Here is a 19,726-nt window from a genome sequence, read left to right on the forward strand (position 1 = left end):
CTTTTTCAGGCCTGCTCAGTTAACCATTAAATCTAAAACGAGGAAACAACTTCAGCATTCACCAGGACAGGCCTCCATGCCTAAGAAACAGATGCTCAAAATGGCTGAAGACCTAATTACTCTGATCAGGGGTCCCACCCTCCTCCTGATAAAAGGCCTAGACAGGATGCAGACTATGACTCATCCGACCAGGTGTCCATCTCCTCAGATTCATCCTCAGACCAAGGATACTGTTTACCCCCTTATGAGGATTCTGATGCTGAGGAATCCATTCCTTCAGCCTCTCCAACAGAGGACTACTCCTTTGGGGAAACCTTACATACCATTCGGGAGCATTTCCATTGGGAGGGCCAGGATTACTCAGAATCCAAGAAAAGGCTTAGATATTTCCTTTTATTACCTCAACACAGACCCCTTTTCATTCCGCCAGTGTTAGATATTGTGGATGATGTGTATGCTGAATCCAGCTTAAATCCTGATTCTTTACCTCCAGCTCCAGTTGAGTCAGACAGATATTACAGAGTCCCTGACTCTCACAAATTCCTTTATAAAAGCCCTGTTGCTGACCCTGAAACTATTTCCCAGGGTCCCAAAGGGGTAAAGGCCTCTACAGCAAAAAATCCAGTCCCCTCTGACAGAGATTCCAGGGCATTAGACAGATGGGGAAAGAAAGTATACACGTCTGCAACTTTAGCAACGAGAGCACTATATTGCCAGTTTTACATGCTTAAATATCAGCAATATTTGATGTCTCAGTTGAAACAAAAAATGCTTCCAAATTCAGATCTTCCTAACTATAAGGAAATGCAGGGTTTATTGCATGCAGCTGAACAAGTGGGAAAACATACTTTGCAATGTGGTTTTGATTCCTTAGAGGCCTCCTGTAGAGCAGCAGTTACAGGGTCTGTCATTAGAAGACATGCTTGGTTAAAAAAACAGACCTTACCAGATCATGTTAAAGCAAAATTATTGGATGCACCTTTGCAGCAGGATGTTTTATTTGGAGTTGAGGCAGAAGAGGTATTAAAGAAAATGGAGGATAAAGCAAAATCTATGCAAACGGTGAAGGGTTTCTATGCAAACGGTGAAGGGTTTCTTACAGGTGCAGCCTCCTCGATTTAGCAGAAATTGGCCAACAAAGAATTGGTCCTTTCCAGTTTCAGACAGACCTCAAAAGGGGCAGATACGTACGTCCAAGAGGCAGAGGTCAACCACAAGGTACTTACAGGACGCGACAATGTGGCGCTTCAACCCAGAAAGAAGGGGAAAACAGGCCTCAACCTTATAAAAAGCAGACCCAATGACTCCCCACTACAGCTGCCAAACATCTCTCTCTCTTGACAGCCCCCTTGGGGGGAAAACTGGCCCTTTTCAGTCACAATTGGCAATTAATCACCAAAGACAAATGTGTTCTCAATATTGTGTCTCAAGGTTACAGGTTCCACTTTCACACTCTGCCAAGGTTAAAAGGAATGCCAAATCTGCCACTAAATCAATGGGCAGAGGCACAAAGGCAAATTACAGCACTCATGGACATGAGAGCTATTCAAAAGTACCAATACAGGAGCAAGGACAAGGATTTTACTCAAGACTCTTTCTGGGTCCCAGAAAGGACAAAGCCTGGAGGCCCATTCTGGATCTTTCTTCTCTAAATACTTACCTGGATGTTCCAAAATTCAAAATGTTGACACTACAGCAGCTTCTTCCCATGCTGGGCAAGAAAGCTTGGCTCGTAACATTGGACCTCAAGGAGGCATACCTGCATGTCCCTATCAGACAAAATTGCAGAAGATACCTCAGATTCTTAGCAGGTTCAATGCACTACCAATTCTCTGCACTGCCCTTTGGTTTTTCTGCTGCGCCCAGGGTCTTTACAAAATGCCTGGCACCAGTAATTGCATTTTGCAGACAAAAAGGAATTCAAATGTACCCATATTTGGACGATTGCCTTATTCAAGCAGAGAGCAAAGACATTCTTCTAAAGCATCTGGTGTTTGTAAAAAGACTGCTAATTTGCCTAGGGTACACAGTAAACAAAAATAAATCAAAACTAGTGCCCTCAAAAGAGGTAATATTCCTGGGTGCCAGCTTAAATACAACGGCCCAGATGGCTTATCTCACACAAGACAAGCAAAGACAGCTGACTCAATATTTCCAATTGATGGCAACAAAACCTCAACTCCCTGCAAGAAAATTTCTGCAGGCCTTGGGTTACATGGCATCTTGCATACTACTAATTCCATATGCAAAACTGCATATGAGGAAACTACAGTGGTACCTAAAGAGTGTCTGGTCTCAATACTGTCACAGTTTGGAAACAGTAATACCACTTATTCCTTGCCTTCAACAGGATTTCGATGGTGGGCTCAAGCCTGTCACCTCAACAAGGGACAGCCTTTCACTCAACCCACAGCCAGGCAAACGCTGACAACAGATGCTTCGGATTACGCCTGGGGAGCACACATGGCAGGAAAATGTATTCAGGGCAAGTGGCCCGCAGAACAAAGGCATCTTCACATCAATCAAAAAGAGATGCTAGCTGTACAAAATGCCCTTATAGCTTTCAAGGACCTTCTGCATCCAGGACAACTACTTCTAAAGACAGACAACACCACAGTTATATGTGGTACATAAGCAAGGGAGCACTCATTCATATCCCCCCTGCAGACAAGCCATGACCTTGTGGAACACAGCTATAATCTATCAAGTTCATCTGCAAGCACAATTCCTGCCAGGAGAGAAAAATACACTGGTAGACGACTTAAGCAGAGACATCATAAATCCGCACGAGTGGCAATTACATCCACAAATGTTCAGGATGATAACACAGAAATGGTGGAGCCCAGACATAGATCTGTTCATATCCTCAATAAATTGGCAGCTACAGAAATTCTGCACAAGGACTTACCACCCACAAGCATGGAAAGTGGATGCCCTCTCATTTAGCTGGAAAAACCTACAAGTATACGCTTTTCCACCATTGCCTCTCCTTTCAAAGGTACTCATAAAAGCCAGACAAGAAAGGCAACATATGATCCTGATTTCCCCAGACTGGCCACACCAGCACTGGTATCCAATCTTAAAGAACTTAGCACAAGGACCACCATGGATTTTGCCTCAAATCTCACAACGTCTGACTCAGCAAAACAATCCGATACTTCACGGCCAGCTCAAGACTTTAAACCTGGCTGCATGACAGATTCCTTAATCAAGCAAACAATGCCTCTCTCCAAAGCTGTTATTGGATGTCATTCTGGAGGCCAGAAGGCCTAGTACCAGGAAAGCCTTTTTGGATAAATGGAAGAGATTCTATGCCTGGAACCAGGCTCACAGCCTTGACCCTCTTGTCCCAAATATTCCTCATACTACAATACTTGACTGAGATACTGGACAAGGGCCTCTCCTTTTCATCCATTAATATCCATGCCTCTGCCATCTCTGCTCATTACAACACAGATCCACTAATTTTTTCTTATCCTTTGGTAAAACAGTACCTCAGAGTGGCTAAAAACATAAGACCGCCCCGTAGAGCACCAACTCCAACTTGGGACCTCAACTTTGTTCTGGAAAAATTAACTTTACCTCCTTTTGAGCCAGCTAACTCAGCAGACTTAAAATACGTTTCTTGGAAAACTGCTCTGCTCCTGGCAATAACCTCAGCATGAAGAATTTCAGAATTACAGGCACTAATGGCAGTGGAACCTTTCCTCATTTTCCACCAAGACAGGGTGTCGTTAAGAACAAACCCTACTTTTATGCCAAAGGTGGTATCAAGTGTGGCTCTAAACCAAGCTATTCACTTGCCAACTTTTTATCCAAATCCACAGAATAAAGGGGAGAGACTACTGCATTCCTTGGACATACACAGGCAGTTACGCTTCTACTTGGACAAAACTAAAGCTTTCAGGAAAACTGAGCAATTGTTTGTATCATATGCTGCAGGAACACAGGGAAAAGCCATTTCAAAACAGACCATTTCAAAATGGATAGGGCATTGCATACGTTTCTGCTATACACATCATGGCAAAACTGCACCTACCAGCATTAGGTCTCATTCCACCAGGGCAACAGCCACTTCAGCTGCCTACCTCAGAGGAGTGCCTACCAAGGACATTTTGGAAGCAGCAACTTGGAGTTCTGTACATACCTTCACCAAGAATTACCATCTGCCTCTTTACTCTAAATCCAGAGCTGGCTTTGCCACTGCAGTTCTGCAGGGCCTTATAGCCACCCCTAATGCCTTATAGAACCAGCCACCCTACCTCTGCTTTGGGATTCTACCAAAGTGTGATGACTGCATCAGTGTAACATGATGAACATATTTCAGTTTTGTACCTACCATAAATGTAGATGTTCGAGTGTATAGACTGCTGCAGTCCAGGTTACCCTCCCTCCTTCCTTTCTTACTTGCTGTTACTTACCCTAGTATTCTACCCTTTGCTGCCTATGGGAAGTATTTGCTGGTAACAGAAAGTATTTGATTGCTTTTCTTATGTATGTTTTATTAGCAATTTACATTGCTTACCTTTTTGGGGGCACCTGACTTCTGGGGCAAGAAAAACTGAAGAAAATGGCGTCGGTTGCATCTTGTATACCCCTGGCGCACTGACGTCAGGGAAGAAGCGACCGCAACCAACGCCGGGGCAAGACCTTGGAACTCGGGCCGACTGTGGGACCGCCTGACGGCAGGTTAACTTAAGTGTGATGACTGCAGCAGTGTATACACTCGAACATCTACATTTATGGTAGGTAGAAAACTGTACTTTTCATATGTTAAAGTTATCAGCAGCATATTATTGGATTGCTTAAACAGAAAATGATGTTGATTCCTGATTGTGATGAAAATAAGTATTTACAGGACTTACTGCATTCAGCTGAACAAGTTGGAAAACATACTTTGCAATGTGATTTTGATTCGCTAGAGGCATCTTGCAGGGCTGCTGTAACTGGGTCTGTACTTAGAAGGCATGCTTGACTTAAGGAGCAATCCTTGCCAGATCATGTTAAAGTGAAATTACTGGTTGCTCCCTTAAACCAGGGCCACCTGCTTGGCAACAAGGGAGAAGTTCTTAAAAAGATGGAGGAAAAAGCTAAATCTATGCAAACTATTAAAGATTTTTTTACAGCCTCCAAGGTTTAGTAGGCATTGGCCTTCCAAGAATTGGTCCTTTCATGCCTCTTCCAGACCTTCAGTCCAAACCCAGATCAAGCAGAGCTCCCAGGCTTCAGTCCCAGGGTACGCACAGGACTAAGCAGTGGGGGGCCTCCACTTCCAAATCTGGGAGTAATAACCCCCCCCCCCCCATGGTAAACTGTCTCAATGACTTCTTTTTAAAACTTCCAAGCACTTCTCAACTGTCTGCCTCTTTGGGGGGGAAGGATTGCTCTTCATGCAAAGAATTGGGAACTCATTGCACAGGACAAATGGGTTTTAAATATAGTGTCCCAGGGATACAGATTTCACTTCCACACGTTACCAACACCAAGCGGATGGCCAGATCTAACCCCAAATTAGTGGGCAGAGGCCCACAAGCAAGTACTTTCTTCTTAAGCATGGGTGCTATTCATTTGGTACCAGAAGAGGAAAAGGAACAAGGTTTCTACTCGAGACTTTTCCTGGTACCCAGAAAAGACAGTTCATGGTGTCCTATCCTGGACTTGTCTACTCTAAACACCTTTTTGGTGATTTCAAAATTCAAGATGCTGACTTTAACAGTTGCTCCCTATGCTAGGCAAAAACGCCTGGTTGGCAACACTAGATTTAAAGGAAGCATACCTGCACATCCCAATCAGGGAATCTTGCAGAAGATACCTATGCTTCAAAACAGGCTACACACACTATCAGTTCTCTGCACTGCCCTTTGGCTAGCTCCAGTCATTGCATTTTGCAGGCAAAGAAATATTCAAATATACCCATACGTGGACGATTGTTTAATTCAGGCAGAAAGCCGGGGCATACTTTTGAATCATCTGGCCTTTGTACAAAGGGTGCTAACTTGTCTGGGGTACACCATAAACAAAAAAAATCACACCTGGTACCCTGTCAACAAATTATATTCCTGGGAGCAAGCTTGAATACAACTTCCCAGATGGCTTTCCTCACGCCAGAGAAACACATTTATTTGACAACCTACTTCAAGCAAGTGGCCACAAACACCCTGCTATATGCAAGGCAAATACTACAAGCCTTGGGGTTCATGGCCTCCTGCATTCTTCTTATTCCATATGCAAGACTGCATATGAGGAAACTACAATGGTATCTAAAAAGCCTATGGTGTCAACATTCTCAGGATCTAGAAGCAATGATTCCTATCATACCTTGCCTACGCCTAGAGTTTCTTTGGTGGGCAGAGGCCTGCCACCAAAAGAAGGGACTACCATTCACACTACCCCTGCCGCCCAAACCCTAACAGACGCTTCAGACTGTGCATGGGAGGGCTCACCTGGCAGGGAAGTGCATTCAGGGCAAGTGAAATCCAAGTCAAATGCACCTGCATATCAATCAAAAAGAAATGTTAGCTGTACAAAATGCTCCGACAGCCTTCAATGACCACATTCTTCCAGGACAATTAATGGTAAAGACGGGCAACACCACTGATGTTCATCGTGCATACAGCTGCAGTCATAACAGATGGGTTCTCCTGCCGTCAGGCGGGTCCCCGGTCGGCCGAATTCCAAAGTCTAGGTCCGGCGTCGGTTGTCGTCGCTTCTGCCCTGACGTCAGTGCGACAGGGGTATAAAAGAACCAGCCGACACAATTTTCTTCAGTCTTTCGTGCCGCGCGGTGCCCGAAGCAGAAGCAGTTCGCAAGTGCCGCTCGGCCAGCTCCTGAAATTACGAAAATTTTGCAACCGGAGTCTTCTTGAAAGCTAAGTACCCCATTGGGGAAACTTTTCTTGCCTCAGACCGATGTCAGACAAAGTTAATAATTGTATTTCATGTGGGAAGCAAATAACGCATAAGGATTTTCATTCCCTCTGCATTCCTTGCTTAGGCCCAGACCACGACGTCTTGGTCTGTCGTTTTTGTGCTACATTCAACAAACGCACCATTAAGCGTCGGGCGGAGTTCGCCCAGCACTATTTTGGCAAAAAATTTAACTACATTATGTCGTCGGATACTCCGACTCAAGTTTTGACTAAAAGACGCAAAGATAAGGACTGACACACTAGGTCCGCGGCCTCTACCGACACCATGCCAAAGCCCACTACAGGTGGTCCAGTTCTCAGCGAGGCACCTTCGCAGCCCCTGCCTACCGACGACACTTCATTAGCGGTGTCTCCTGTGCCCAAGGTCGCAGGCTCCTCTGCCCACACCCCGACTACAGATACTGAAGCCACTCTAGGCGGTGAAACTCAGAATGCAGACAGGTCTGCCTCCTCTCAAGGTGTCTTCAGGCCTTCCTCTTCTTTTTCCATCAAGGCTTTCACTAAGTCTAAAGCAGCCATGCATTTTAAGAGACAAGCTACACAGGGCCCTTCTCCAGGCCCCATGCCTAAAAAACAGATGCTTAAAATGGCTGAGGATTTAATTACTCTTATCAGGGGTTCTCAACCCCCCCCCGGACAAAAGGCCCAGAGTAGAGGAAGAATCCCCCTCCTTGGACCAGGCCTCCATTATTTCAGAGCACTCTGATGAACAGGAACATTCTTACTCCCCTTTTGAAGATTCTGATGCAGAGGAGTCCATTTTCTCTGTCTCCCCCCCTGAGGATTACTCTTTTGGGGAAACCTTGCATACCTTGAGGGAACACTTCCACTGGGAAGGCCAAGAGTACTCAGACTCCAAGAAAAGGCTTAGGGTTTTTCTCTTGCTCCCTCAGCGCAGGCCTCTGGCTATACCTCCTGTCTTAGACATACTAGATGATGTGTATTCAGAGGCCTGCCTTAACCCAGGCTCTTTACCTCCAGCCCCAGTCAAGCCTGACAGGTACTACCGGGTTCCTGACTCACACCAATTCTTATACAAAAGCCATGCGGCTGACCCAGAAACTATCTCACAGGGCCCCAAGGAAATTAAGGCCTCCACTGCTAAAAATCCATTACCTTCCGAGAGAGATTCCAGAGCTTTAGAAAGGTGGGGAAAAAAGGTATACACCTCGGCCACCTTAACCATGAGGGCATCAAACTGCCAGTTCCATATGTTAAAGTACCAACAGGTTCTGTTATCACAGTTGAGAAGCAAAATGTCACAACCTGAACAACCAGACTTGAAGGAGTTGCAGGATTTGATGCATAGTGCAGAACAAGTGGGTAAACATACCTTGCAATGTGGTTTTGATGCTCTAGAGGCCTCATGTAGAGCTGCTGTTACAGGATCAGTCATACGTAGACATGCCTGGCTCAAGGAGCAAACCTTACCAGATCATGTCAAAGCTAAATTAATAGATGCCCCTCTACAAAAAGATGTATTATTTGAAGCTGAGGAAGTATTAAAGAAAATGGAGGAAAAGGCTAAATCAATGCAAACAGTGAAAGATTTTCTACAGGTACAACCTCCACGTTTCAGTAGAAATTGGCCTTCCAAAAATTGGTCCTTTCCAGCCACGGACAGACCCCAAAGAGGTAGATACAGGCGCCCGAGGGGCAGGGGGCAAGCTCCAGGATCATTTAGAGGCAGACAATGGCAAGCTCCTACACAAAGAGGTGGTGAGGATAGTTCACAGCCATTCAGAAAGCAAACCCAATGACTTTCCCCTTTGCATGCCAAGCAAGGCTCAAATGGCAGCACCCTTAGGTGGAAAACTGGCATTATTTTCGAAAAATTGGCATATTGTCACAAAAGAAAAATGGATCCTGGACATTATAAACAGAGGCTACAGATTCCATTTTCACACCCTTCCACAAAAGAGAGGCATGCCAAACCTGCCATACAAAGGGCAGAGGCACAAAGACAAATTTCAGATCTCATGGACATGAAAGCTATTCAAGAGGTACCTACTCAAGAACAAGGTCAAGGTTTTTATTCCAGACTATTCCTGGTACCAAGGAAGGGAGAAGATTGGAGACCTATTTTGGACCTATCCATCCTAAACACATTTCTACTTGTGCCAAAATTCAAGATGCTCACATTACAGCAGCTTCTTCCCATGCTGGGCAAGGAGTCTTGGCTGGTAACATTGGACCTCAAGGAGGCATACCTGCATGTCCCAATCAGACAAAACTGCAGAAGATACCTCAGATTTCTTGCAGGTTCAACCCATTACCAATTCTCTGCATTGCCCTTTGGCTTATCTACTGCGCCTAGAGTAGTCACGAAATGCCTGGCATCAGTAATTGCCTACTGCAGACTTCAAGGGATACAAATATACCCATATTTGGACGACTGCCTGATCCAAGCGGACAGCAAGCACATACTTCTGAAACATCTGGATTTTGTAATAATGTTGTTGAATTCTCTGGGGTACACAGTCAACAAAAAGAAATCAAGGCTAATACCCTGACAAAAAAATAATTTTCCTGGGTGCCAACCTGGACACAAACACCCAGATGGCTTACCTCACGCCAGAGAAACAGGGGCAGCTAACTCAATACTTCGGAAAACTAGCAAATTTCACCAGGCTGACTGCAAGGAAAATCCTGCAGGCTCTGGGATTCATGGCATCTTGCATCCTACTAATCCCATGTGCAAAGCTGCATATGAGGAAACTTCACTGGTACCTGAAAAACCTATGGTCTCAACACAGCCACAGTTTGGAAACAATAATACCATTGATTCCATGTCTTCAAAAGGAATTTCTGTGGTGGGCTCAAGCATGCAAAAGAAACACAGGTCTTCCATTCTGCAAGCCTCAAGCAAATCAAGTCATCACAACAGACGCCTCTGACTACGCCTGGGGGGCGCACATGACAGATCGGTGCATTCAGGGCAAATGGTCCCAAAAAGAAAAGCACCTACACATCCATCAAAAGGAAATGCTAACAGTAATAAATGCTATTATGGCTTTCAAAGACCTTCTGCATCCAGGCCAACTACTGATATGGGCAGACAACACCACAGTAATGTGGTACATAAACAGGGAGGAACCCATTCATATCCCCTATGCAGGCTGGCCATGTCACTTTGGAACATGGCTCTGGAATTACAAATCGAACTTCAAGCACAGTACTTGCCAGGCAAGGAAAACACACTGGCAGACAACCTCAGCAGAAATATGACAGACCCACACGAATGGAAGTTGCACCCTCAAGTTTTTACAGAAATAATTCAAGCATGGGGAAGGCCAGACATGGATCTCTTTGCCTCCCTCAAAAATCACTAATTGACAAAATTCTGCTCAAGGACTTTTCATCCACAGGCCTGGAGAGTAGACGCTCTCTCTTTCAGTTGGACAATGACAGGTTATGCCTTTCCACCTCTTCCTCTGCTGCCCAAAGTTCTATTAAAAACCAAAGCTGACAGACCAAAGATGATTCTCATTGCTCCAGACTGGCCAAGACAGCTGTGGTACCCACTCATGAGGAGCCTGACGCATTCCCCACCATGGACCCTACCTCTAATGCCTCCTCTTCTGACTCAGCACAGCTTCAAAACTCTTCACAGTCAGCTGAAAACACTCAATCTAGCCGCATGGAAGATTCCTTAACTTCACAACAGACCCTACTCTCCAAGGAGGTGCAGGATGTCATTTTGGAGGCCAGAAGGCCTTCTACTAGGAAAGCTTACTCCGCAAAATTGAAGCGATTTTGTGCCTGGAATGAGAAAAAGGGCCAGAATCCTGGAATACTGAATTTACCTCAAATATTACAGTATCTAGCTGAGCTGCTAAGCAGTGGACTTTCATTCTCCTCCATCAAAATCCATGCCTCAGCCATTTCTGCAGAATACAACACTGATCTCCTTTATTCTCTCATCCCCTCTTAAGACAGTTCCTCAGAGGGGCTAAGAATATAAACCCCCCAAGGAAACAACCAATACCTGCTTAGGACCTCAATTTCATTTTAGAAAAGCTGAACTTACCTCCTTTTGAGCCAGCTACCTCAACAGATTTGCAATATTTGTTCTGGAAAACAGCCTTCCTTCTGGCTATCAACTCAGCTCGCAGGGTATCGGAACTACAAGCCCCCATGTCTGTGCAGCCTTTCATCATTTTCCATCAGGACAGAGTTTCCTTATGAACCAATCCGTACTTTATGCCAAAGGTGGTATCCAGGGTAGCTTTGAATCAGGCTATTCACTTACCTACCTTTTACCCTAATCCTCAAAACAAAGGGGAGAGACTACTACATTCCTTGGACATCCACAGACAGCTACGTTATTATTTGGACAGAACAAAGCCTTTCAGAAAATCAGAACAACTCTTTGTGTCCTATGCTATAGGAGCTCAAGGGAAGCCAATTTCCAAACAGACAATCTCAAAATGGATAGCCCACTGCATACTCTTTTGTTAGTCTTTTCATGGTAAAACCGTGCTTGCAGGCATCAGATCTCACTCCACAAGGGCTACAGCTACCTCTGCAGCTTTGCTTAGAGGAGTTCCTACCAAAGATATTTTGGAAGCAGCCACTTGGAGTTCTGTGCATACCTTCTCCAAGCACTACCACTTACCATTATACTCCAGAACTAGAGCAGGCTTTGCTACTGCAGTCTTGCAGGGCATCCTGGCTCCTCCTAGTTCCACCTAGTGCCTACCACCCCTTTTTTAGCTTTGGGATTCTACCCATCTGTTATGACTGCAGCTGTATGCACGATGAACATAGTACAGTTTTGTACCTACCATAAATGTAGATGTTCGCGTACTAATACAGCTGCAGTCCAGGTTTCCCTCCCTCCTTCCCCTCTTGGGACAGGCCTATTGGCTAACTCCTCCTCATACAACTTGATTGGGGTATTTATTTATGGTGTATTTGCTTGCAACTACTGTTTTTTGATTATATTGCACTGCATTATTACATAAATTTATGTATTGCCTTCCTTCTTGGGGCACCTGACATCTGGGGCAAGAAAAACTGAAGAAAATTGCGTCGGCTGGTTCTTTTATACCCCTGTCACACTGACGTCAGGGAAGAAGCGACGACAACCGACGCCGGGCCTAGACTTTGGAATTCGGCCGACCGAGGACCCGCCTGACGGCAGGAGAACCCATCTGTTATGACTGCACCTGTATTAGCACTCGAACATCTACATTTATGGTAGGTACAAAACTGTACTTTATGTGGTACATAAACAAGCAGGAGGGTACACAATCTTCCCCCCTCTGCCGACTAGCCATGGCATTGTGGAACACAGCCCTGAGCTACCAAGTGCATCTACAAGCTCCATTCCTGCCAGGAAAACTAAATACACTGGCAGAAGAACTAAGCAGAAACCTCATGGACCCACACGAGTGGAAACTGGAACCAAGGATTTTTAAAATGTTGACAAGCAAATGGGGAGCCCAGATATAGACCTGTTTGCTTCCCCCCAAACTATCAATTGGACATATTTTGCACAAGGACTCCCCCACAAACAAGCTTGGAAAGTGGATGCTCTGTCCTTCAGCTGGAAAAACCTATCAGTTTATGCCTTTCCTCCTCTGCCTCTGCTCCCCAAAGTACTACTAAAGATCAAACAAGACAAACCAAGGACGATTTTGATTGCACCCGACTGGCCACGCCAGCACTGGTGTACTCCCTCTTGTGCAGTGTGTCATTGTTGGCCCCATGGCACCTGCCTCAGACCTCCTACCTTATTGTCTCAGCAGGAGAACCAGATCCTGCACCCTCGGCTTCAACCACTGAACCTAGCAGCCTGGCAAATTACCTAATCTCTCCTTTACCATCCATCAGTAAACCAGTAATGTATATCATTTTAGAGGCAAGGAGGCCTAGTACTAGTAAATCTTATGCTGAAAAATGGAAAAGAGTCTGTGCTTGGAACCAATCTCAAGGGATTTGCACAGCAGTGCCCAATTTACTTCAGATTTTACAATACTTAACTGAGATGCCTGTCTTTTTCCTCCATCAAAATTCACACTTCAGCCATTTCAGCTCATTATAACACAGAACCTTCCCTCTTTCATCTACTGCTCAAGCAGTTCCTCAGAGGGGCCAAAAATTTACGATCACCCAGGAGAGCTCCAACTCCAGCCTGGGACCTTAACTTTGTATTGGAGAAACTCACTCTTTCTCCTTTCGAGCCAGCTGCTACTGCAGACTTAAAATTTCTTTCTTGGAAAATAGTTTTCCTTTCAGCAGTCACTTAAGCAAGAAGGGGTATCTGAATTACAGGCCATTATGGCAGTGGAGCCTTTCATCATCTTTCATGATGCAGACAGAGATTCCCTCAGGACCAATCCCTCTTTCATGCCCAAGGTGGTATCCAGTGTGGCCCTTAATCAGTCCATTCATTTGCCAACCTTTTTTTTCCTAATCCACAGAACAAAAGGGAATGGATACTGCACTCCTTAGATGTGCACAGACAACTTAGATTCTACTTGGACAGGACTAAACCTCAAAGGAAATCTGACCAACTGCTGGTGGCATTTGCTGCAGGGGCAGAGGGGAAGGCTATTTCAAAGCAAACCATTTCCAAATGGATAGGCCATTGCATTCATTTCTGCTACAAGCACCATGGAAAACCTATCCCACAAGGGATCAGACTCCACTCAATCAGGGCTGCATCTACCTCCCAAGCCTTTCTCAGAGGCGCCCTACCAGGGACATCCTAGAAGCTGCTACCTGGAGTTCTGTACATACTTTCACCAAGCATTACCATCTGCCAGTTTTCTCTAAATCCAGAGCTGGCTTTGCCACTGCAGTCTTGCAAGGCCTTATAGCTGGTCCTAATGCTATCTAAATTCCTCCTCCCATCCTTAGCTTTGGGAATCTACCCAAATGTGATGACTGCAACAGTGAAACACGAAGAACATAGTACATTTGTGTACACTTAACATAAATGTAGATGTTTGAGTGTATTCACCGTTGCAGTCCTGGTTACCCTCCCTCCTGCCCCCTTACTTCTTTTGGCTGTACCTCTACTCCCCTTTACTATGCTCAAAAGCTTTTTGGTGTGTTTGCTTTTTTGTTGGACGTATAACCTTGTATATTTATAGATTTAATTGCTTCCCATTAGGGGGGGCACCTGACATCCGGTGCAAGAAAAACTGATGTAATGGCGTCTGCTGCATGTTTTATACCCCTGACGACCTAGAGTCACAGAAGAAGGGACAACAACCGATGCAGGACCCAAGACTTTGTTAATCAGGCCGACTGAGGGCTACTGCAAGAAGATAACCCAAATGTGATGACTGCAACAGTGAATACACGCGAACATCTACATTTATGGTAAGTGTATACAACTGTACTTTTCCCTCCCTCTAGCCCCCTGGTTTTCTCTCTCTCTATCCTATGTATGGCTATTACTAACCCCTTCTGGGGTATTGGTATTGGTATTTACTTTTTACTGGTGGTGGTTTCCCCACCCTAATCTAGCTCCCTATTTGGGGGGCTCCTGACATTTGGGACAAATGAAAAACTGATGTAATGGTGTTGGCTGCCTGTTTTTATACCCCTGACGACCTGACGTCAGTTCTGGAGAGCGACAGCATCTGATGCATAAGTACTAAGTCATTGGTATTCGGACCGACTGAGGGCTACCTGCAAGCCGATAACCCAAGTGTGATTACTGCAACAGTGAATACACTCGAACATCTACATTCATGGTAAGTCTATACAACTGTACTTTAAGGCCCACTCTACTAGGTCTGTTGCTACGTTATTGGCTAGACTTTCCCTTGATGAGATCTGTGCTGCTGCCACTTGGTCTAATCCTCATACGTTCAGTTTGCACTAAAATTGGACTTGGTATGTAGGAACAGGGCTTCCTTTGGTTCCTCCATGCTCTGGCATATTCTTCCTTGAGGCCGCCCAGGGGGTACATAGTAGCTGGGGACTCTGACCTATCTTTGATGAATAATGACATGGATAGCATTAGATAAAGATGCCATAACTTGGCATCTGTGCTTATCCATTCATTGTTCATTACATTCCTGCCCTCCTTTCCCCTTCCTTCTGGGGGTTCTCCAAGGCTGAAATGGCTTGAATTTGGTGAGAAGTTTTTGGTCTTTTGTTGCAGTTTTTTCCTGCGTTTCAGCTAATTTAGCAAATTCGATCTGAGGGTTAGCAGGTAGCAGTGGATTATGGGAATGGGAGGATCTTGAACTCTGCATCTGTCTGAGAAGTTGCTGGGTTGGATCCGAGGTCGGATCCAAGACCCATCTGTGATGAATAATGACACTGGATAGCACAGATGCTAAATTATGGTAAGTACATAACTCTTTTTTTTATTTTTTTTAATGGAGGATGGCTGAAAAAGTGTGGTGATTCAGTTAAGTATGACATGGTATTTAAAATGATTTTTTTCGTATTTAATGATAATGTACTGCCATTTTGTGATATGTCTGATGTTTACCTTTTGTAACTGAAGTAGTTTTATTGTTGAGGTTTACTGATTAATTTGCACCTTTTTGTTTTAGGTTGGTCGCCTGGAGAATGCCATTGGGTGGTATCATAGCCATCCTGGTTATGGATGCTGGCTCTCTGGCATTGATGTTAGCACTCAGATGCTTAATCAGCAGTTTCAGGAACCCTTTGTAGCAGTTGTTGTAAGTACTTCAGAATCACGACATTGTACATAGTAATGTGAGATACAGCAGTGGATTTGAGTTGTTTTCTTGCTTATAGCCAAGCTTTAATTAGAATTTTTGTTGTGGATATAACCACTCTTCAGTTATTTTTTTCTTTAACAGCCAGATTTCCAAAAAAGTGTTTTACATGCTGTATTTCAGGGGATATAGCCACAAAGCAGTCTGTGTATGTAGCATGTTTATTGCTGGTTAAATTTAGTGACACCTGTAGCACAAAATGCTTTTCAGCAGCCTTTTAAAAATGAACTGAACAAAATTTTTTGTCCAGACTTTCCAGGTTTATGTACTTTTAATCCTTTCTTGAATCCAAAGGGAGGAGAAGGTTATGAAAGATCCTTTCCTCATATTCATTAGGAGGTGTGCTGACCTTCGAGTGTGTGTGTGTGTGTGTGTGTGTGTGTGTATTATATATATATATATATATATATATATATATAAATTGTGTGTGTGCATATGTTTATAAATGCACACACATCTATCCTTCATTGTTACTTTGTGAATTGCTTATCTAATTTCTCTTCCGAATCCTTCCTAATCTCCTCTTATTGATTCTTGTAGTTATGTAATATTTTGTAAGCTCTGTGACACAGCACCACTGGACCAGTTATCAATGAGCTTCAGTCCTCACCACTGGCAGCAGTGGTGGGGGGGGGCATACACTGGGAGAATGACAGGTACATACTCAGTATTTCCAGATGCAGCAATACATTTGTAACACAGGCATCTTGTATAAATCATGTTGATATTCACAAATGGCATATAATTATTTACAAAATTCAAGATAGCTGTGTCCCCCTTTGTCACATTCTCTACTAATTATTCCTTTCTTAATGGCAACTCATGTTCTAGATTCTATTAAAAACTCTACTGATGCTGGTCTTTCGTTTGACCCCCCCCCCTTTATTTCTCTTTACCTACACTCTGATGTTCATCGTGCATACAGCTGCAGTCATAACAGATGGGTTCTCCTGCCGTCAGGCGGGTCCTCGGTCGGCCGAATTCCAAAGTCTAGGTCCGGCGTCAGTTGTCGTCGCATCTTCCCTGACGTCAGTGCGACAGGGGTATAAAGGAACCAGCCGACGCCATTTTCTTCAGTCTTTCTTGCCGCGCGGTGCCCGAAGCAGAAGCAGTTCGCAAGTGCCGGTCGGCCAGCTCCTGAAATTACGAAAATTTTGAAACCGAAGTCTTCTTGAAAGCTAAGTACCCCGTTGGGGAATCTTTTCTTGCCTCAGACCGATGTCAAAGTTAACAATTGTATTTCATGTGGGAAGCAAATACCGCATAAGGATTTCCATTCCCTCTGTATACCTTGTTTAGGCCCAGACCACGACGTCTCGGCCTGTCGCTTTTGTGCTGCATTCAACAAACGCACTATTAAGCATCGGGCGGAGTTTGCCCAGCATTATTTTGGAAAAAACATTTAACTATATTATGTCATCGGATACTCCGACTCCAGTCTTGTCTAAAAAACGCAAAGATAAGGACCGACACACGAAGTCCGCGGCCTCTACCGACACCATGCCAAAGCTGACTACACGTGGTCCGGTTCTCAGCGAGGCGCCTACGAAGCCTCTGACTACTGACGACACTTCATTGGCGGTATCTCCTGTGCCCGAGGTCGCAGGCTCCTCGGCCCACACCCTGACTACAGATACCGAAGCCACTCTTGGTGTTGAACCTCACAATGTGGACAGGTCTACCTCCACTCAAGGTGTCTTTAGGCCTTCCTCTTCTTTTTCCATCAAGGCTTTCACTAAGTCTAAAGCAGCCATGCACTCTGAGACAAGCTACACAGGGCCCATCCCCAGGCCCCATGCCTAAAAAACAGATGCTTAAAATTGCTGAGGATTTAATTACTCTTATCAGGGGTTCTCAGCCCCCACCGGACAAAAGGCCCAGAGTGGAGGAAGGATCCCCCTCCTCTGATCAGGGCTCCATTATTTCAGAGCATTCTGATGATCAGGAGCATTCTTACTCCCCTTTTGAAGACTCTGATGCAGAGGAGTCTATTCCTTCTGTATCTCCCCCAGAGGATTACTCATTTGGGGAAACTTTGCATACCTTAAGGGAACACTTCCACTGGGAAGGCCAAGATTATTCAGATTCCAAGAAAAGGCTTAGGGAATTTCTCTTGCTACCTCAGCACAGGCCTCTGGCTATACCTCCTGTCTTGGACATCCTAGATGATGTTTACTCGGAGGCCTGCCTTAACCCGGATTCTCTGCCTCCAGCCCCAGTCAAGCCTGACAGGTACTACAGGGTTCCTGACTCACACCAATTTCTATACAAAAGTCATGCTGCTGACCCAGAAACCATCTCACAGGGCCCCAAGGGAATTAAGGCCTCCACTGCTAAAAATCCATTACCTTCCGAGAGGGATTCCAGATCCTTAGAAAGGTGGGGAAAGAAGGTATTTACCTCGGCTATCTTAACCATGAGGGCCTTAAACTGTCAGTTCCATATGCTAAAATACCAACAGTTTTTGTTATCACAATTGAAAAGTAAAATGTCACAACCTGAACAACCAGACTTGAAGGAGTTGCAGGATTTGATGCATAGTGCAGAACAAGTGGCTAAGCATACCTTACAATGTGGTTTTGATGCTCTAGAGGCCTCATGTAGAGCTGCTGTTACAGGATCGGTCATACGTAGACATGCCTGGCTCAAGGAACAAACCTTGCCTGATCATGTCAAAGCAAAATTACTAGATGCCTCTCTACAAAAGGATGTATTATTTGGTGCTAATGCTGAGGGAGGTATTAAGGAAAATGGAGGAAAAGGCTAAATCAATGCAAACTGTGAAAGATTTTCTACAGGTACAACCCCCACGTTCCAGTAGAAATTGGCCTTCCAAAAATTGGTCCTTTCCAGCCACGGACAGACCCCAAAGATGTAGATACAGGCGCCCGAGGGGCAGAGGACAATCTCAAGGATCGTTTAGAGGCAGGCAATGGCAAGCTCCTACACAAAGAGGTGGTTGAGGATAATTCGCAATCATTCAGAAAACAAACCCAATGACTTTCCCCTTTGCATGCCAAGCAGGACTCAAATGGCAGCCCCCTTAGGAGGAAAACTGGCATTATTTTAAAAAAATTGGCATATTGTCACAAAAGACAAATGGATCCTGGACATTATAAACAGAGGCTACAGATTCCATTTTCACACCCTTCCAAAAATGAGAGGCATGCCAAACCTGCCACACAATCAAAGGGCAGAGGCACAAAAGCAAATTACAGATCTCATAGACATGAAAGCGATTCAAGAGGTACCTACACACGAACAAGGTCAAGGCTTTTATTCCAGACTATTCCTAGTACCAAGGAAGGGAAAAGATTGGAGACCTATTTTGGACCTATCCAGCCTAAACACATTTCTACTTGTACCAAAATTCAAGATGCTCACATTACAGCAGCTTCTTCCCATGCTGGGCAAGGAGTCTTGGCTGGTAACATTGGACCTCAAGGAGGCATACCTGCATGTCCCAATCAGACAAAGTTGCAGAAGATACCTCAGATTTCTTGCAGGTTCAACCCATTATCAATTCTCTGCATTGCCCTTTGGCTTATCTACTGCACCCAGAGTATTCACGAAATGCCTGGCATCAGTAATTGCCTACTGCAGACTTCAAGGGATACAAATATACCCTTATTTGGACGACTGCCTGATCCAAGCGGACAGCAAGCACATTCTTCTGAAACATCTGGCTTATGTAATAATGTTGTCGAACTCTCTGGGATACACAGTCAACAAAAAGAAATCAAGGCTAATACCCTCTCGGAAGATAATTTTCCTGGGTGCCAACTTGGACACAAACACCCAGATGGCCTACCTCATGCCAGAGAAGCAGGGGCAACTAACTCAATACTTCAGAGCACTAGCAAATTGCACCAGGCTGGCTGCAAGGAAAATCCTGCAGGCTCTGGGATTCATGGCATCTTGCATCTTACTTATCCCATGTGCAAAGCTGCATATGAGGAAACTTCAATGGTACCTGAAAAACCTATGGTCTCAACACAGCCACAGTTTGGAAACAATAATACCACTAATTCCATGTCTACAAAAGGAATTTCTGTGGTGGGCTCAAGCATGCCAAACAAACAC

General features: G+C 44.7%; 1 protein-coding gene across 1 annotated transcript in view; it reads left to right on the forward strand.

The window, feature by feature from the left end:
- COPS5 (COP9 signalosome subunit 5) overlaps positions 1 to 19,726 on the forward strand; it is a 1,046,649-nt gene that overhangs the window by 419,371 nt on the left and 607,552 nt on the right. The window contains exon 3 of the mRNA XM_044067164.1: positions 15,455 to 15,583. Coding sequence (XP_043923099.1) covers positions 15,455 to 15,583 — 129 coding nt within the window. The remainder of the gene's footprint in view (positions 1 to 15,454; positions 15,584 to 19,726) is intronic.

This window comes from Protopterus annectens, chromosome 3.part1 (assembly GCF_019279795.1).
Source record: "Protopterus annectens isolate FY-2018-M chromosome 3.part1, PAN1.0, whole genome shotgun sequence".
NCBI lineage: Eukaryota > Metazoa > Chordata > Ceratodontiformes > Protopteridae > Protopterus > Protopterus annectens.